The following is a 21,198-nucleotide window of genomic DNA, read 5'->3' on the forward strand; positions in this document are numbered from 1 at the left end:
TCACTCAAAACAAGGTGCGTCAGCATTTAGTTATTATGCCACCTATAGCTGGAATCAGCTTCCAGAAGAGATCAGATGTGCTTCAAGAGTAGACACTTTTACATCAAGATTAAAAACACATCTGTTTAACTCTGCATTTACTAAATGAGCACTTTGCTGCTTCACACTGACTGCACTTTTTATCCAAATCACTTTTACTCCTGTTTTATTCTTTTTAACATATTTTAAACTGTTTTTTATTGAAATCACATTTATTTTTTTTAATTGTTCTTTGTTTTTATTATGATTTTATTGTGTCTCTCTTATTTTTACATATATTTTTTTCTCTCTCTTATAAACTGTTTTCTATTTTCTATGTAAAGCACTTTGAATGACCTCTGTGTATGAAATGTGCTATACAAATAAACTTGCCTTGCCTTGCCTTGCCTTGCCTTTAACTACTCTTAGAGGTGATCCACATTATCTAAAATTATAGACTTCAAATTCAATAAATCACGCAAGAGGGTGATTTTCTTTTAATCCCTTTGGATGACGCCGATCCGGAATCTTATTCTAATCCTGATCACGTTATGGGAATTTTCCCAGCACGGTGGGGTTGCAAGGCATTGGCAGGTCAAATCCGGCATGGAATATGTCCATTTTTTTTATTTTTTTTTTTACATCACACAAACATTGATTGTCAGTGTCACCTTGACAACCAGAGGCTACATAAAAGTGGACAGTAAGTTCTGATGGAGCGATGGAGTGGGAAAGGTTTCAAACGTGCTTGTTGGTTTTGTCGTTCCACGGACATAAGAATCCTTTACAGCCAAAAAACATTTGTTTTTAACCAGAAAAAGGACAGTTACACAAGAAGATAGGGAAAAGGCGCACAAACAAACGTATGATCCATCCATCCATCCATCCATCCATTTTCTAGCGCTTGTCCCACACAGGAGACTGGAGACTAATCCCAGGGGACTTGGGGCACAAGGTGGCAGACACCCTGAATGATGTGCCAGTCCATCACAGGATACAGCATCACAGGACACACACATTCACACAGTACAGACCATTCAAAGCCAATCAGATGTCTATGGACCGACGGAGGAAACCGAGTACATTTCTCTAAATACTAACAACGTTAGAATGTTCGCACACTTTAAATATGTGAGAGTCATTATACAATGTACCTCATGAAGAGGGTTAATAACAACAGACAGATAGCTGGTTTAGTGTAGATATTACTTAAGTATAATATAAGTAAATATATTTTCTAACCAAACTGCATTATAATATCTATGTAAATATTTCAGACAGAAGACATTTTTTGTGTAAATAATGTAAGGCTGCAAAAGAAAAAAAAATGTTTTAAAAGTTTAATTTTTAAATCTATAGCAAATGACAAGGAACATTAATCCCCTGAAATCTAATCTTAATATCATCTCAGCATCTTTTAGATCCATGTCATTTAACACTGCATATCTTTCTCTAATTTGTCTGTTAATAGATTTGATATCTGTTTGTGTTGTGTTTCTTTTATTCATTATTTTTTCTTTTCATTTGTAGCCTATTTCATTTTCCAGTGTTTTTAAAACATCAAACAGGTCAACACAACACGGTTCTTCTCCTCATCGAGCACACGACAAGCCGAGCGTTTACACTTCAGGCCAACGTATATGTTTATGCTCCAAACCTTCAGGTAATGCACGCTTTATACACTGAGGAAAAAAGAAAGCAGAATCTTCACCACACACAAGGTACCTCTTACTCTGTGTCTCGTTTTGTGATTAAAATTTATAAGAAATTTGTTATTTTTATTGTATACGAGCGATAAGTAGCTTGTCGTCAAGGCCTAAGTTGTAAAACACTTCTATAAGATGGCGTTTTTTAATTTTAGTTAAAGTTATCTATAAAATTAAAGTATTTCCTATAAAACACATTGTGTCAGGTTTTAAGAGCTCACACACGAATCGATTTGCAGAATATTTTTCTAGTAAATGTGGTAACGTGGCAGACGGACAGACGGACAGATGCACGCTGCTTGACCTTTGTGTAACAAGATAAAAAGTCTGTCAGTGCTACATTTAGTGTTGTGTTGTTCCACTTTTCCCCTGTGCACACTGATAAGCACACAGAGACCTGTTTTCTCATCTCTATGACGGTTTCATTATAAAGCTCAAACGTCGCGAGCCGAATGTGAATCGTTTCATCGTACTAACTGAATAAACCTCTGAACAGCTTTCGGATGAACTGAAGCAATGGTTTGTGAAGTATTCTGTCTTCTGTGTGATGTAAAAAATATTTTTAGTACAGAGATGATTTCTCAACATTAGGCCAAGGGATTGTGTCTGTATGAGAAGTGCTATTAATGACACTGTCAGTAAGCTTCCCATCTCACACTGGGCGCAATATCTACATGATATATCAGTGTACAATATGTCAGTGCATTGAGCTGTAATAGCTGTTTGCCTTAAAAGAGGCTGCTATCTGTTTGCGTAACGGAATAGTCTTCCTACTCTATATATTTACTGCCACCTCCATAGTGTGAACATATGCAGTAGTAGTTTTCATGCTTTTTTTTTTTTAGTTTTTCATGCTGGAATATAATAGTGACACACTGAGCTCTGAAGAAGTGAGCATTATGCCAATGCCTAGCGAAGCAGAACAATCCTGATCTCTGTGCCTCAATAGATGATTAATAGAGCTGTTCTGGGGTCCAAGTTCAAATTTCCCTTCAAAAATAACCCAGTCGCCTTCTCACACACTGCCAAACTAGCAAACTAACTCGTCCCATTTAACTACACAACCTTTCTGTATCGCCGAATTCATTATTGTTTTATTTTTGGCAGATTGATTGGGTTCATATTGTTTATGATTGTACACTTTAGTATTACTCGGTTACTCAGAGTATCAATCAATGATGCCACCTGATATCACATGTCAAGGCAACTGGACCTGTGTTGTAATCTGGAGTTATGTAAGAAGGAGTGATGCCCCAGTTCTGGGCCTCCAACTTGAACATTCCTGCTCTCACAGGCTGTTCTGGTAAAGAATCCCAGCTGACTTCAAATGAGCTCATTTTATAAATCTGTTTATTTCCATGCCAATGAATAGATGAGAGAAATATTGCATTAAAAATATTTGTACAGAAATATACAGTAAGTTGTATCTGCTTTATGTTTTGGACTGACAACACACGTGTCACAGGACTGTTCAACAAATCCTTATGATTCCATTGTTTCTTTCTATTTGAATGTATTTTGCATTGGATCTGATTGGATTAATAATCTATCACAGTATATCTGTAAAAAATAGATATATAAAGGTGCAAAAATAATAAAAGTGCATTATATTAAATCTAACACGTTGTTTCTACAGGGTCGACAAAAGTCTCCATACACACACAACATTTTAGCAAAATGTTTTTCAAGTTTTTTTTTTTCAGATAGCTCTTAACAATGACTTTAACCAAAGAACATAAAGCTTCTTAACACACACCAAGTTGACAACAGTGTCATGCGTCATATATGATATATGACGCATGACACTGTTCCTAACACTGGAAATAATCATCTTTGAGCTGCTAACAGAATCGCACCACTCCATGGTTGATTATTTTTCTATGACGACACCGTGTCATGTTTTATTCCTTATTAACCAGACATGACGTAGACCAGGCCACTGTGACCAGCATACGCACAGCGAGACCAGAACATAGTCAGCAAACCACAAGGGAAACCTCTTCACTCATGATCTTACCTCCACGTTAGAACACGCCTTCGTTTGGAGTCAGGAGACATAAATATTTAAGCACTTCATTGTGTTCGTAATGTCATGATGAAACATTAAAACGTTTCACAGACGTATGCTGTAAACATACATACATGAGTAGGGTCAGTGTTTTGGTTTTAAGATGCCACACACACACACACACACGCACACACACACATAATGTCAAGGGTCTATGAAGAATATGACCAACATGTCCAGTCCTGAAGAGAATTCTAGAAATGCAACTAAGTAAAAGTCAGAATGGTTTGGAGAATTTATATAAGCAGGATGATTGAAGATCAAATGAAATTTATTGCATGGTTTAATTAATCAATTACATCTTTCATTGACACGGCAAACTGTCGCAAACACAAAATACTGTTTCTAACATGTTTTTACTTCCTCTGCAAACTTTTCAGAGACTGTGAACTGAAAAGGAGGAACACAGTGAAGACGGAGTGACTGTTAACAAAAGACACAAAATACCGTATAGACTTATATAAGAAAATGAAAGGGTTTGAGGTACAAGTCATCATTAGACTGCCAGATGGAAAGGGTGAAAAAAAAAGGGGAAAATAAAGCTTTGCTTAGCCTGAAGGAAACGCTACCCCATCCTGTCAACATCCTTTACACACACATTCCTTTAGTCTTAAGCAGACTACACGGCTTGGATCACTGTAATACACTACACACACATACTGTACAAGCACCTCAGTGATACTGAGAGAAAAATAAAACCTACTTGAAGTCACCTGATTGTTCTGAATTGTTTACTTGTTTATTTTATCTACTGTGCAAATTCTTTTTTTTATGTTTGGTTTTGTACTGAAGGATTTTTTGGACCTGTAACTTTGTAAATAAAGATCAGACACATAGGATTAAGTGAATTGTATTTTAGATCTGTTTAGAGAAACCGTGAAGTGATAGATAGATAGATAGATAGATAGATAGATAGATAGATAGATAGATAGATAGATAGATAGATAGATAGATAGATACTCACAGCAAGTAAAGCTGAGGCTGAAAAGTAAGCAGTCTTGAATGCACTTTACCTTCCATACTTAGTATTCCTGAAATCCAGGCTGTAGATGAACATGGTGTGTGTGTGTGTGTGTGTGTGTGTGTGTGTGTGTGTGTGTGTGTGTGTGTGTGTGTGTGTGTGTGTGTGTGTGCAGCCCCTTCCTCCAGCCCGGGAGTCACTCTATCTCGCTGCAAGTGAACACTTTCATTTACTCCAAAAAGTGCAAAGAAGTTCCAGCAAAGCCATAACCATGTCGTGTAACTGAACATCATGCTCCATTTGAGCTTAAACCAACCCCACCCCACACCACCCCACCCCACACCACACCACTTCACCCATCCCACACAGCAGGCTGGAGAGATAATATTAAATTCCCTGACCGCCCATTTGCTCCTCTGGAATAAACAGGGCAGCGCACACACACACACACACACACACACACACACACACACACACACACACACACTCCATCACTGCTACACTTTTTTTGCACATGATTGCAATGCAGGACACAACATAGGTCAACGATTGTATTAACAAAACAGGAATCTTTTTTCAGGACTTTATAACATTTATAAAATATATATATATACATATACATTTATATATATATACATTTATATATTTATCAATTATATATTTTCACAGATACACATAATTCCAAAGAATTTCACACTCAATCATCAGTGATGTAATCATCAGTATATTGTACCTATAAACTGAGTTCTCTGCATTCAAATTTGGAGAAAGCTTAACAAGGCCAACAAGTCCATACGGTTTTTTGTGTGGTTTGTTTTGTGTATCAAGAGCGCCCCCGTCTGACAGACACACACCGCTGCAGTTCGATTTAAACTCTATTCCCAAAGCAGCTTTACAGAATCAGAATCAGAATCAGAATCAGAAAGATCTTTATCAGAATCAGAAAGATCTTTATTGCCAAGTATATTTTCACATATGAGGAATCTGTTCTAGTACAGAAGCTCCACAGTGTAAACAGAATGGCAATGACAAGACATGAATATATATATATATATATATATATATATATATATATATATATATATATATATATATATATATATATATATATATATATATATAGACAGTTGTCTGTATAGTGGAAAAACGTGCAAATTGAAATATAAATGTGCGAATTGAAATATAAATAAGTAAGTATGTGTTTTAAGTAAATAATGTAAGAATAGTGTTGTGTGTTTCGTGTTGTGTGTCTGGTGCTCAGGGCTCTGTAGCATCAACCAGATGGCAACAGTTCAAAGAGTGAGTGCTGGATGTGAGGGGTCCAGAGTGACAGGGATTAGCCCGAACTTTTGGCCATGTGCTATTGTTATTGGTATTGTTGTTGACACGTGTCTGCCCTGCCTTCGTTCACTTCTCCCTGTTTCCACACATGTTCCCAATTGTCATCAGAATGTTAGTCATTGTCATAGTCTTAATGTTAGTCATTGTTAAGTGTCGTTATTTGTATTGTTTGCTATTGTCTTTTACTGTGTTGTCTTTATCATTTATTAAACCCCTTTCATTTGAAGCTATCCTGCGTACGGGTCTGTCTCCCTCCTTCCCTGGTTGTGACTAATAATAATAATAATAATAATAATAATAATAATTGTACACATTGTCTAACTAGGAGCTTATGAGCACAAGTGTGATTTCTAAATTCACTATAGTTTTAATGTAAAGTTCTTCCTGCTGAAGTCAACAAACAGTACAGTCTGATACACAGGTTCCAAAACCCTGCCCTGGTGCTTACTCGAAACACATCTGATTGAACTAAAACAGCTAATAGTCAAAGCGTGCGTGTTAGAGGGTTTTAGAGCAGAGAAAACACTTAACACAGAAGTGTTCAGGATATGAGCTTATCCAAGGCCAGGGATGGGAACCTGTGACCTACAACCTGCTGGTTTTATTTGTAAAGAACAGATTTCATTTAGTTTTCTGCTTGAGCTTGAATCCATCTCTTGCGTGAGAGAAACCCACTGGTGTTCACTTATCAACCTACTTAAACCACCGTGGCTGAAAGCCGTCAAAAGAGACTGCAGAGACAGGGTCCAGGTTTTTAAATTTAGAAATGTATGATGAGGACAACGATGATGAGAACAAACTCACTGAGACGATATGAGGAAGAAACTTTGCAAGGAACCAGACTCAAAAGTGATTACGTGATAACATCTGATTGTCTGATTACAAATCATTTTCCTTCTATTACTGCAGACTATATGGTTAACAAATATGTATGCAATTGTGTAACCTGGGAAATTCATTCTAGTGTTAACATAATCTTTTTTTTTTGTTTGTTTTTTATTTTTTATCAGCTATCAGCTCTTCTCTGATGGAGACTTGAATGAAAACTGTCGCACTTCTAAGCCAGCTTTGCTTGTAAAGTTATATTACATATATTACAATTAGTGTCTATTATAGTGTCAATTATCTATCGCACTTTTAAAGTCTTCATTTGACTCTAATTGTAAATGCAGTAGAGCTGTACACACTTTGTGAGTAATACCTCGCATTAATTCAGAAACGTCAGACTGAATGTGTTTGGTCCGTGAAGTGTTTTCTGTGTAATGTTTAATGTAAACATATTATTAATCACTTTAAATGGAAATACATTATAATCATTTATATTCGTTGCCACACTTGTAAGTAAGAAAAAAATTAGCCATTAGCCATGTTATCCCAAGAGAATATATAATATATTCAAACATTAATTATGTTTGCTGTAATAGGGGAACGAGAATTGAAATGAAGTGATACATTAACACAGGCTGCAGTTTTCTAGCAAACAGGGTGACAAAGACAAATAAAACACTCCCTAAGGCAAGTTTTCAGTTTAAAGGTTTGCATTTTATTATACAAATCTGTTGCCAATATTTTTAGAAAGCAAAACTTTTTGCATGTACACACTGATTTTGAATCCTTTTTAGTTATAATATACTATAATTATGGAAATTCTCCACTCCAAACTCCTAAGGCTCACTATACCCCCTTCCATCTGTCAGTGGATCACCAGCTTCCTGACAGACAGGAAACAACAGGTGAGACTGAGAGGTGTCACCTCCAGCATTCGGACAATCAGCACTGGCGTTCCACAGGGATGTGTCCTCTCCCCACCTCTATTCTCCCTGTACACTAATGACTGCACTTCAAGTGATCAAACTGTTAAACTCCTGAAATTTGCTGATGATACTACGCTCATCGGTCTCATCCAAGACGGCGATGAGTCTGCATACCGGCAGGAGGTGAAGCGGCTGGTGCTATGGTGCAGTCAGAACAGATTAGAGCTAAACACCCTCAGTACTGTGGAGATGATAGTGGGCTTTAGGAAAGACCTCTCAACACTAACCCCCCTCACAATATTAAACAGCCCGGTGTCATCTGTGGAGGCCTTCAAGTTTCTGAGCACTACCATTTCCCAAGACCTGAAATGGGAGTGCAACATAAACTCTATCAAAAAGGCCCAGCAGAGGATGTACTTTCTAACTTCCAACTAAGGACGTACGGTCTGCCACAGGAGCTGTTGATGCTGTTCTACACTGCAGTCATTGAATCTGTCCTGTGCACATCCATCACCATCTGGTTTGGTGCAGCAACAAAACAGGACAGAAACAGACTGCAACGCACAGTAAAAACAGCAGAAAAAATAATTGGGGCCCCCCTGCCCACTCTCCAGGACTTGTACGACACAAGAACCAGAAACCGGGCAGGAAAAATCACTACTGACCCTTCACACCCTGGACACAACCTCTTTCAGCTCCTCCCTTCTGGCAGCATTACAGAGCTTTGCTTACTAAAACTGCCAGACACAGGAACAGTTTCTTTCAACTCACCATAATTATATTCCATGCTTCTTATAATAAGTACTGCATTATCAGGACTGTCAGTTATCACATCACCTGTATATATTACACACACTACTGCATGTTGTACAAAAAGCATAATATTGCACAATATTGTTATTTGCACTCCCACACTTTATGTACATAACTGATCAGTCATATTCTATATTCATATTTAATACTCATTCTGGGGGCACGGTGGCTTAGTGGTTAGCACGTTCGCCTCACACCTCTAGGGTTGGGGGTTCGATTCCCGCCTCCGCCTTGTGTGTGTGGAGTTTGCATGTTCTCCCCGTGCCTCGGGGGTTTCCTCAGGGTACTCCGGTTTCCTCCCCCGGTCCAAAGACATGCATGGTAGGTTGATTGGTATCTCTGGAAAATTGTCCGTAGTGTGTGATTGTGTGAGTGAATGAGAGTGTGTGTGCCCTGCGATGGGTTGGCACTCCGTCCAGGGTGTATCCTGCCTTGATGCCCAATGACGCCTGAGATAGGCACAGGCTCCCCGTGACCCGAGGTAGTTCGAATAAGCGGTAGAAAATGAATGAATGAATGAATGAATGAATGAATGAATGAATACTCATTCTGTCTATATTGTATCTCATTGTCTTCATTGTCTTAGGATGTGTTAGGATCCTGTCATGGTCCTGTCACATCAACACTGTGCTTTAGAAAACTCAGCAGAGTCTTTTCTACCTCAGACTCTTAAAGGACTTTAAACTGCCTGCTAAGGTGCTATGGACCTTATACACTTGCACCATTGAGGGCATCCTGATGTGAAGCCTCACAGCCTGGTGCAGCACCAAGCAGGACAGGTTGCAGTCAGGAAACTGTTTCTGTTCCCTGAAGGCAAACACATAAAATGAGGAGGAGCTTCTTCCCACAGTCCATTCGAGCCCTAAACCGTCAGAACACCTAGAGCCTGGTATCTATAAACTCACACACAACACTATCTTCCTCAAACGGACCTTTTGCACACTATATATTGCACATTGCACACTTCACTTTGGGGCACTTTTCAGAATCAAAATCAGAATCAGAATCAGAATCAGAAAGATCTTTATTGCCAAGTATGTTTTCACATACAAGGAACTTGTTCTAGTATATAACATACTCGTCCACATCCAATCCTTTTACTGCTTATTGAACAGATCTATTATTTATTTATTTGTTTGTTTTATTTTACTTTATTTTATTTTAGTTATTTTTATTTTATTTTATTTTATTTTATTGTATTTGTTTGCACCCATTTTACTATCTTTTTCCTTATTCTTAAATTTCAATAACTTCAATAAAGGACCAGTCGTAAAACTGTAAAACATTTTACAACTTGTCATACTGTGTACGTTATGTGTATGTGAAAAATAAAATTTACATTTGAATTTGGATCCATAGAAGTATAATGAGCAAAAAAGGTAAGAAACACATAAAGAAGGAAACACACTGTGACTGCATAGTAAGACCTGACATTTTTATGTATTTTATTATAAAATCCCATGAATAGCAAGAGAGGGAATAAAGTGTGACTTTAAAAATTAGGCTAAATAGTCAGGAATCAAATGTTTTTTTTTGTTTGTTTGTTTTTTGTTTTTTTTGTTTTTTTGCTAAAGTAGTATATATTTTTTCGTTATGAAATTTTTTGATATGATGATGGTTGTAGTAGAGTTTTTGTAACAAGAGGAACCTGGTGAGAGGATTTCAAGTTTGAAATTCTTCTGAAATACAATACATGCCCAAATCTTTGTGGAAACCTAAACATCGCACTCGATGTGCTTGTTGAACATCTCATTCCATATTTATTCCCCCTCTCTTCTCTTCTCTTCTCTTCTCATCTAATTTCTTCTCTGTTCTCTTCTTTCCCCTTCTCTGTTCTTCTCTTCTCTTCGCTTCTCTTCTCGTCTCTTTTCTCTTTTCTGTTCTTCTCTTCTCTTTTCTTCTCTTCTCTTCTCTTCTAGTCTCTTTTCTCCTCTCCTCTCCTCTCCTCTCCTCTCCTCTCCTCTCCTCTCCTCTCCTCTCCTCTCCTCTCCTCTCCTCTCCTCTCCTCTCCTCTCCTCTCCTCTCCTCTCCTCTCCTCTCCTCTCCTCTCCTCTCCTCTCCTCTCCTCTTCTGTGAAGACCACTAGACTAAATCTAGGTTCCACTAGATGTTGGAGAGTCTGTTTGGATTTGTGTTCATTCAGCTACAAGAGCATTACTGAGATCAGACTGGAGGTCTGGGGTTCAGTCGGTGTTCCAGTTCATCCCAAAGGTGTTCAGTGGGGTTGAGTCAGAGTCAGGGCTCAGTGCAGGACACTCGAGTTCTTCCACTTCAACCTTCTCACACCATGTCTTCATAGAGCTCTGTGCTTTGTGTACAGGTTTATTGTCATGATGGAACAGTGTCTGAGTTCCAGTGAAGGGAAAATTTAAATCTACAGCATAGAGACATTTAAGACAATTGTGTGCTTTACAATTTGTAGCAACAGTTTGGGGATAAAACTGTGGTCAATGACTCCATATTAATGCCCACAGTTTTGGTCTCTTCCTCTCTTCATCTTCTCCTCTCCCCTCTCCCCTCTTCCTCTCCTCTCCCCTCTTCCTCTCCTCTACTCTCTCTCTCTTCCTCTCTTCATCTTCTCCTCTCCCCTCTTCTTCTCCTCTCCCCTCTTCCTCTCCTCTCCTCTCCTCTCCTCTCCCTCTCTCCCTCTCTTCCTCTCCTCTCCTCTCCTCTCCCTCTCTTCCTCTCCTCTACTCTCTCTCTCTTCCTCTCTTCATCTTCTCCTCTCCCCTCTTCTTCTCCTCTCCCCTCTTCCTCTCCTCTCCTCTCCCTCTCTTCCTCTCTTCCTCTCCTCTCCTCTCCTCTCCCTCTCTTCCTCTCCTCTACTCTCTCTCTCTTCCTCTCTTCACCTTCTCCTCTCCCCTCCTCTCTCGACAGTTACACACTTTCTCTTTAAATGTGCTCTGACAGGACGCACGCTGTCACTGCACATGCGCATAAGAACACTTGAGACAGAACAACACCAGCACTACCAGCGATCGGAGCGGAATTACGTACTCGTTAAAGTGAATAGCAGTTTGCTGATTATCTCGCCATATTTACTTCCATTTCGATTTTGATTTGACTCGTAGATGTGCTCATGAACCTGGCCAGTCAGAGCGGAGAGGCCGGCTGCAGCCAGCTGCTCTTCGCCAACTTTAACCAGGACAACACGTAAGGCAGAGCGGGGAGCCGCGTCACTGGGGCTCGGGGATGAGGCCTGACTTAGCATTTCACTGCTTCTGTTTATATTATTACACTGTATCTGTACACCAGATCGTCTGAATTAGAATATATCAGAAAACCCTAGTGGGTTAGTAGTTATCTAGCTAACTGTAACAAAGAATGAAGTGAACTGCGTTTTTCTAGCTTTAGATATTAAACATGGGCTCCTAAAAATATATAAACACGCCACATAAAAGATTTCACGTTTATTCAGCATATGTCAAAGATTAAAGGATATTTATGGGATGCGATTTGTTACAGTTTTGTAAACGTGTAGCCTGTTTATCTAGCTGTAATGTCCACAGTAGATGTTGGACGTGTGAATGTCCACGTTAGCCATGGTGTGTTAGCTACATGACTCGATACTAGCGGGTGTATAAGTCACATGACTTAATACTAGGGGGTGTATAAGCTACATGACTCGATACTAGCGGGTGTATAAGTCACATGACTTTATACTAGTGGGTGTATAAGTCACATGACTTTATACTAGTGGGTGTATAAGTCACAGGACTCGATACTAGCGGGTGTATGTGTCACACGACTCGATACTAGCGGGTGTATGTGTCACACGACTCGATACTAGCGGGTGTCTAAGCCACACGACTCGATACTAGCGGGTGTCTAAGCCACACGACTCGATACTAGCGGGTGTCTAAGCCACACGACTCGATACTAGCGGGTGTCTAAGCCACACGACTCGATACTAGCGGGTGTCTAAGCCACACGACTCGATACTAGCGGGTGTCTAAGCCACACGACTCGATACTAGCGGGTGTCTAAGCCACACGACTCGATACTAGCGGGTGTCTAAGCCACACGACTCGATACTAGCGGGTGTCTAAGCCACACGACTCGATACTAGCGGGTGTCTAAGCCACACGACTCGATACTAGCGGGTGTCTAAGCCACACGACTCGATACTAGCGGGTGTCTAAGCCACACGACTCGATACTAGCGGGTGTCTAAGCCACACGACTCGATACTAGCGGGTGTCTAAGCCACACGACTCGATACTAGCGGGTGTCTAAGCCACACGACTCGATACTAGCGGGTGTCTAAGCCACACGACTCGATACTAGCGGGTGTCTAAGCCACACGACTCGATACTAGCGGGTGTCTAAGCCACACGACTCGATACTAGCGGGTGTCTAAGCCACACGACTCGATACTAGCGGGTGTCTAAGCCACACGACTCGATACTAGCGGGTGTCTAAGCCACACGACTCGATACTAGCGGGTGTCTAAGCCACACGACTCGATACTAGCGGGTGTCTAAGCCACACGACTCGATACTAGCGGGTGTCTAAGCCACACGACTCGATACTAGCGGGTGTCTAAGCCACACGACTCGATACTAGCGGGTGTCTAAGCCACACGACTCGATACTAGCGGGTGTCTAAGCCACACGACTCGATACTAGCGGGTGTCTAAGCCACACGACTCGATACTAGCGGGTGTCTAAGCCACACGACTCGATACTAGCGGGTGTCTAAGCCACACGACTCGATACTAGCGGGTGTCTAAGCCACACGACTCGATACTAGCGGGTGTCTAAGCCACACGACTCGATACTAGCGGGTGTCTAAGCCACACGACTCGATACTAGCGGGTGTCTAAGCCACACGACTCGATACTAGCGGGTGTCTAAGCCACACGACTCGATACTAGCGGGTGTCTAAGCCACACGACTCGATACTAGCGGGTGTCTAAGCCACACGACTCGATACTAGCGGGTGTCTAAGCCACACGACTCGATACTAGCGGGTGTCTAAGCCACACGACTCGATACTAGCGGGTGTCTAAGCCACACGACTCGATACTAGCGGGTGTCTAAGCCACACGACTCGATACTAGCGGGTGTCTAAGCCACACGACTCGATACTAGCGGGTGTCTAAGCCACACGACTCGATACTAGCGGGTGTCTAAGCCACACGACTCGATACTAGCGGGTGTCTAAGCCACACGACTCGATACTAGCGGGTGTCTAAGCCACACGACTCGATACTAGCGGGTGTCTAAGCCACACGACTCGATACTAGCGGGTGTCTAAGCCACACGACTCGATACTAGCGGGTGTCTAAGCCACACGACTCGATACTAGCGGGTGTCTAAGCCACACGACTCGATACTAGCGGGTGTCTAAGCCACACGACTCGATACTAGCGGGTGTCTAAGCCACACGACTCGATACTAGCGGGTGTCTAAGCCACACGACTCGATACTAGCGGGTGTCTAAGCCACACGACTCGATACTAGCGGGTGTCTAAGCCACACGACTCGATACTAGCGGGTGTCTAAGCCACACGACTCGATACTAGCGGGTGTCTAAGCCACACGACTCGATACTAGCGGGTGTCTAAGCCACACGACTCGATACTAGCGGGTGTCTAAGCCACACGACTCGATACTAGCGGGTGTCTGAGCCACACGACTCGATACTAGCGGGTGTCTGAGCCACACGACTCGATACTAGCGGGTGTCTGAGCCACACGACTCGATACTAGCGGGTGTCTGAGCCACACGACTCGATACTAGCGGGTGTCTGAGCCACACGACTCGATACTAGCGGGTGTCTGAGCCACACGACTCGATACTAGCGGGTGTCTGAGCCACACGACTCGATACTAGCGGGTGTCTGAGCCACACGACTCGATACTAGCGGGTGTCTGAGCCACACGACTCGATACTAGCGGGTGTCTGAGCCACACGACTCGATACTAGCGGGTGTCTGAGCCACACGACTCGATACTAGCGGGTGTCTGAGCCACACGACTCGATACTAGCGGGTGTCTGAGCCACACGACTCGATACTAGCGGGTGTCTGAGCCACACGACTCGATACTAGCGGGTGTCTGAGCCACACGACTCGATACTAGCGGGTGTCTGAGCCACACGACTCGATACTAGCGGGTGTCTGAGCCACACGACTCGATACTAGCGGGTGTCTGAGCCACACGACTCGATACTAGCGGGTGTCTGAGCCACACGACTCGATACTAGCGGGTGTCTGAGCCACACGACTCGATACTAGCGGGTGTCTGAGCCACACGACTCGATACTAGCGGGTGTCTGAGCCACACGACTCGATACTAGCGGGTGTCTGAGCCACACGACTCGATACTAGCGGGTGTCTGAGCCACACGACTCGATACTAGCGGGTGTCTGAGCCACACGACTCGATACTAGCGGGTGTCTGAGCCACACGACTCGATACTAGCGGGTGTCTGAGCCACACGACTCGATACTAGCGGGTGTCTGAGCCACACGTCTCGATACTAGCGGGTGTATGAGCCACACGACTCGATACTAGCGGGTGTATAAGCTACATGACACACTTTTTCGGTGTTAAAGGTGCAATGGACGATTTCCTGTTTTGGAAATAATCTGGAAAATATGTACAGCATTACTCAGAATAATATTTTAAACCAAATAAAAGTGTATTACATACCAGGGGACAAAACTATCTTCCGGTCCGTATTGCTCGAGTGTTTCAGTTATTTTATGGACACGCCCCCTTTTCAGTCTGAATTCAACAAGAGCACAGCCATGTGATTCTCTTGTGAGTATAAAAAAAACAGAATTAAAAAGTAATACAGAATAAAAACTTGCTCTAATGCACCTTTAATGTCAACTAGATTATTTTTTTAAAATTGAAATTTCTTTTTCATCACAAAACAAAAGTGTGAAGGCTGTAACAGTACAAGGCCGGTGTCAACAAAACGTCACCATGCGACGTCTTTGACGCTTTAGAGAGAAAGACAGAAATGTGCTTGAGAGATTTGATTATTTTTTTTTCTGATCTTTTTCCCGAGCAGGTCCTTAGCAGTTGGTACGAAATCTGGATACAAGTTTTTCTCTTTGTCATCGGTTGACAAATTGGAGCAGATTTACGAATGTAGTAAGTATCGCTTCATATTTTGACCAGATTCTATATCTAACCTGAAAGCACAGATAAAATTGTCTTTGGAGCTTTCACAGCATTGGTCTGGTTTCAGATTCGCTTGATGCATTTGTGTTCATCTTACATCATCAAGCACATAGAGAGCAACAACTCCATGTGACTCACAATATTATTTCTTTATTTGTTTTTGTTTATTTTGGGACTCTGATGTGTTCCACAACATTCCCCTGCCATTCCCCTGCTACTTTACGTTGTCACCGACTAAGACACACACACACACACACACACACACACACATGTAGGTTACTTTACTTCATGAACAACTGCTGACTTGAGTACGAGTTGTGTTCACGCTCACAGGAAACACGCCACAGTTCTGTTACACCCGAACTCAGACCACCTCCACTTTTGAGTTCTGTACCACAGTGTGCTTCCTGGTTGACATGACCATTTCATGACATGATAACAAATTTGTTTTTAATGCAAAACCGTGCTCTGTTTTAGACTAAACTGTCAGTGTGGGTGAATAAAACTCTAACAGAGTCTGTCCTTAGCAGTGATGTACAGCTTCTAATGATGATGACAGTAGATGTTGGTTTATTTGGGTGCGGATGTTGAAGCGACCACACAATGTAGCACAGGGTTATAAATGGCATGCAAAGTGGTTCGTGTTTCACATCGCACCTTTAACTTACAGCTTCTGTCTTTTTTTTTTTTTTTTGCTCTTATACTGTGAACTATTCAACTGAGCATCATTTCTGATTCAAAGCAGCCTAGTAACCTAGATGTACATCTTTTGTCTCACGTCTCCTTTTCCACAGCTGACACGGAAGATGTCTGTATCGTGGAAAGACTGTTTTCCAGTAGCCTCGTTGCTATCGTGAGCCTTAAGGCACCTCGGAAACTCAAAGTGTGCCATTTTAAGAAGGGAACCGAGATCTGTAACTACAGCTACTCGAACACTATACTGGCTGTGAAACTGAACAGACAGGTAGGTACAGGGTGGGTTCATGCACACAACCATTTAAGATCTCTAATGGATTAACAGACAGTTTTAGATCTCACTAGTCTGTAATGGGTGGGTATGAAAAACGGTGCAGAAAATGGCTAACAGTCTTCGTTTCCTCCAAACAGAGGTTGATAGTATGTCTGGAGGAATCACTTTATATCCACAACATCAGGGATATGAAAGTACTGCATACGATTCGAGAGACTCCTCCCAATCCGTCAGGTGCGCCGATTTCTTATATACTCGACTCCCTGTTTTATTGTCCTAATATTTTTACAGTATCTGTATTTCTGCACAGTTACACAGTCTTTCACAACAGGATATTCATAGGTTTTTACAGTTCTCCTTTCACAACAGCATGAAAGAAGACTCATTTTGATACCAACGTTTTGGGAACTGCAACTCTGAGTCTCTGTGATGCACATGAGGATGTTGTGGCACACGTTCTGTTACTGGTTCCACTGGTGGTTGATTTAATGAATAACAGGGAGGTTCTTTTAACAAATTCGCTCTGGTCTTGTTTTTAGGATTGTGCGCACTTTCAATCAGCAACGATAACTGCTACCTGGCGTATCCTGGCAGCGCAACGATAGGTGAAGTGCAGGTCTTTGACACTGTTAATCTGGTATGTTTAAATCCTTCATGTCAGTTATTATCGTCAAATCGAGCTAAAGAATCGAATCGTTCTAAAATGTTTAACGTGTGCGTAAACGGCGACTTTTCCATTCCAGAGGGCCGCTAACATGATCCCCGCTCACGACAGCCCGTTAGCAGCACTCGCTTTTGACGCTAGTGGAACGAAACTCGCCACAGCCTCCGAGAAGGTTTGCGTTTTAAGGTTTACGTTTAACCGTTTAAATTTCCTCAGCTCTTTATTTCTCATATTCATCCTCACCGTTTTGGGATGTTTTCCAGGGAACCGTCATTCGCGTGTTCTCCATTCCAGAGGGCCAGAAGCTGTTTGAGTTCAGGAGGGGAGTGAAGCGGTAACGTTGCCTCATTCAGCAAACTATAAGCTTAATAATCAGTCAATCATTGCAGGTGGAGATGGAAAACCTCAATTATTTATTTATTTATTTTTGCCAGATGTGTGAGTATCTGCTCCCTGGCTTTCAGCATGGAAGGACTTTATCTTTCTGCCTCTAGCAACACAGAGACGGTTCATATCTTTAAGCTGGAGACACAGAGAGAAAAGTAGGTGTTATTGTTAAATCCCCCTGCTGACTTTGACAACAGCTTGGATTATTGTAAAATCTTTTTTTTTTTGAAAGAAAGTCATTTTGGTTCTGTTTTTGCTGATTTCTTTCCACACCAGGCCACAGGAGGAACCCACGACTTGGACAGGATACTTTGGGAAAGTTCTGATGGCCTCCACTACGTATCTGCCCGCTCAGGTGTCCGAGATGTTCACACAAGGTCGCGCCTTCGCTACGGTCAGACTGCCGTTTTCGGGACACAAGAACATCTGCGCTCTAGCCATGTGAGTGACTTCTTTCTGTTTTTTTTTTTCTCTCTTCCTTTTTTGGTGTCTCCTGGTAATGATGCAGCACTCGTATGTGCAGAATATATCATTTTTTTGCTTATTCATTCTTCAGAATCCAGAAGATTCCACGTCTCTTGGTGGCGGCTTCAGACGGCTACCTTTACCTGTATAACCTGGACCCACAGGAGGGAGGAGAATGCACACTGATGAAGCAGCACAAGTAATGCTCTCTCTTCTCTCTCTCTCTCTCACACACACACACACACACACACACGGTGCATTCAGAAAGTTTTCAATGCCTCTACACTGATGCTACAATCGATCAAATTCATTTTCTTTTCTCATTAATCTACACTCACAACTCCATAATGACGAAGTAAGTTTATTAAAAAAAAAAAAGCTGATCTTTTACATGTCCATAATTATTCAGACACTTTGCAGCAACACTTAAGACCCAGCTCAGGTGCCTCCCTTTTCTCTCGATCGTTGCTGAGATGTTTCTACACCTTGATTTGAGTCCACCTGTGGTCATTTATATTGTTAATGGGACATGATTTGGAAAGGCACCCACTTCTATATAGAAGGTCTCACAGCTGACTATGTACAGTATATGAGAGCAAAAACCAAGCCATGAGGTCACTGAGGAACTGCCTGCAAAGCTGAGATGTGTGTGTGTGTGTGTGGTCTAGTTCCTCATGTAGAATGTACAGCTAGAACCCCTGTCTATGTTTACATAAGAACTAGAAGAAGAATTAGAACTGGGCTCATGCTTTTATGCATTCGATGATGTCACGTCATCTTTCAGACATTCTGTACAAGAAGAATAAGACCAGAATAAGTTGTGGTGTAGCGTGATGTGTGTTACCGGCTGCAAACTCGAGGTCCTGAGTAGGGTTGCAAAATTCTGGGAATTTTCAAGGCTGGAAACTTTCCATGGGAATTACCTCCATTTTCCAGGCCTTGACTACCACAGAAGCAGAGACCTAATACGCTTGATTGAGACTTTTTTTTAGAAGGGCAAGGGGGGGGTTGTTTTCATTTTACAGCAATCATAAGGAAATATGTTTATTACAAGCATAATAATGTTTATTATGCTTTTGTGTTACTCAATGAAAGAATCAATTAAAGTTCTACTTACAATTAAATCATTTTTTTTCAAGTCAATCAAGTCATTTTTATAATTTGTATTACCTTGCATGCATGTCTGCTTACGACCAAACAAAATGTTTATTTATGTTTGTATATGATATAGTTTATATAAATTTCCCTATATTTCCAAATTCTTCCCATGAATTCTCGTAAAGTTTCCAATTTGGAATATTCCCAAAATTCCCCAGATTAAGTTCCCGTGGAAAGTTTCTGGAAATTTACTGGGAACTTTTCGCCCCTTTGCAACCCTAGTCCTGAGGTGTTTTATTCCTTTTCCTTCTCATCGCACCAGATTGTGATGCCATATAAATGATGAGATTATGACTGAAGTCCGATTTAAGAGTGTTCGTTCCCGGTGTTATTGTAGTAGATGATCTGATTCGTGTTGTTTACAGGTTAGATGGAAGCGCTGAACCTGCAAATGAGATTCTAGAGCAGACGTCCCATGAGCGCCCGCTAGTGGCCCAGACCTACAGCACTGCCATCGCCAAAGGTAAGACCTCTACACCGTGGGCTGGTTGCTCTCGTGTGAAACCGTGTGTAACGTGTGCATGACTCCGTTCCTCCAGGTTACTCTGAGGATCAGGGAGCAGTGGGTGGAGCTGGCGTGGAGGACGACATGAACGCCCTGCACCTGGACGAAGAAAACGAGCAGCCTCCATTAATCTTGGAGACAGACTGAGGTCTCTCACTTCAACACGTCCCTGCCCATGTGGCAGGAAACAAATAATGGAGTTACATTTCAGAGGGGGCGCTTTTCCTCCTCCTCTGGCGCTGCTAAGAGAAAGGGGTTAAGAAGAGAGGGCATTTTTTCAAAGCAAGCGTAGCTGTAGCCTTCTTGTCTGTTATCTATAGATGTTTCGTTGTCCCGTTCCCCCTTTTGTGGCTTTTTAAACTTGGTGAATTTTCATGCCCAGACTACAATTTCTTATAATACTAAAGCAGATGTCTGAGTTGCAGCCATCACGTCTGGTAGCTTTGCATGTACGTGTGCCAAGTGCAAGAAAACTCTTGCTCTTCTGTTCCTGGTTCTGACGTGTTCAGTGGACGTTCTCCTCCCGAGCCTTGACCTATGCTTTAAAGCGTGCGAGTGCACAATTGCGTGTGCATTTCTTTTCTTAAGCAGAAAATAGCTAACATGATTTGCCTGCTGCAACACTACTGTGCAATGTTGGTTTATTTCCCCCCTCGTTGTGTCAGAAATGTGGAGCAACATGTCTCTCACGTGTTGGCTGTTTTTTTTTTTTTGTGCCGAAATCTGAATATCGTAACGTTTATATGATGCCTTCATGTTACTTTGCCAGCTTAAAGATTATTAAGATGACACTGACAGTCCAAAAGTATTCGTCACTTCATCTGATCATCAGGATCATTTTTAGTTTTGGACAAAGCTGCACCTTTGTTTATTTTCTTGACCAATCTCCCCAATACTTTATGGACCATTTGGTTATCCAGTCGCACGGATGAAGGTTACCGTCGGGAAAAGCGTCGTCCCTTTCCCGCTCCTCTTCCCCTTTCACTTCTTCCCCTGATATATATATTGCAGAATTTTATGCGCCACTAAGACTTTATAAAGCATCAGCCATATCATTTGGAGTGGAAACGATGTGTTCGTTCGGGTAGATGTTGGTGTGCAAACACTGCCCTGTGAAGTTTATGTAATAAACTGCCAGGCTTGTCTGGTTTTCAGTTTAATTACTGCATTGTGTGAATATCTTATCTAGTCTGCGTATCATTACTTATCGTCCCGACTGTTCGGCTGACTGCGGTGGAGAAGATTCGCTCCT

The 21,198-nt window shown here is 41.9% G+C and overlaps 2 protein-coding genes across 4 annotated transcripts in view; one reads left to right on the forward strand and one right to left on the reverse strand.

Moving 5' to 3' along the window:
- The window catches only part of mmd2a (monocyte to macrophage differentiation-associated 2a), a 13,656-nt gene extending 8,609 nt beyond the window's left edge, over window positions 1–5,047 (reverse strand). The window contains exon 1 of one of the 2 annotated variants that reach the window (XM_060897099.1): window positions 4,806–5,047. In XM_060897099.1, the coding sequence (XP_060753082.1) occupies window positions 4,806–4,849 (44 nt within the window). In that variant the 5' untranslated portion in view covers window positions 4,850–5,047. Of the gene's footprint in view, window positions 1–4,756 lie in introns of both variants that reach the window. The other variant, XM_060897098.1, reaches the window with a different exon arrangement.
- Window positions 5,048–11,587: 6,540 nt separating this feature from the next.
- On the forward strand, window positions 11,588–21,106 carry wipi2 (WD repeat domain, phosphoinositide interacting 2). 2 transcript variants are annotated; one of them, XM_060897087.1, is made up of 12 exons: window positions 11,588–11,814; window positions 15,685–15,767; window positions 16,592–16,761; window positions 16,905–17,001; window positions 17,307–17,404; window positions 17,511–17,603; window positions 17,695–17,765; window positions 17,866–17,973; window positions 18,095–18,259; window positions 18,375–18,482; window positions 19,807–19,904; window positions 19,981–21,106. In XM_060897087.1, exons 1-12 carry the CDS (start codon window positions 11,741–11,743, stop codon window positions 20,091–20,093), a joined length of 1,278 nt encoding a protein of 425 aa, XP_060753070.1. In that variant the 5' UTR covers window positions 11,588–11,740; the 3' UTR covers window positions 20,094–21,106. The 2 variants fall into 2 exon arrangements, with proteins under 2 accessions (XP_060753070.1, XP_060753071.1); XM_060897088.1 differs by lacking the exon at window positions 11,588–11,814 and adding an exon at window positions 15,076–15,428.
- Window positions 21,107–21,198: the final 92 nt, after the last annotated feature.

Source organism: Tachysurus vachellii, chromosome 21, assembly GCF_030014155.1.
Source record: "Tachysurus vachellii isolate PV-2020 chromosome 21, HZAU_Pvac_v1, whole genome shotgun sequence".
Taxonomy (NCBI): Eukaryota; Metazoa; Chordata; class Actinopteri; order Siluriformes; family Bagridae; genus Tachysurus; species Tachysurus vachellii.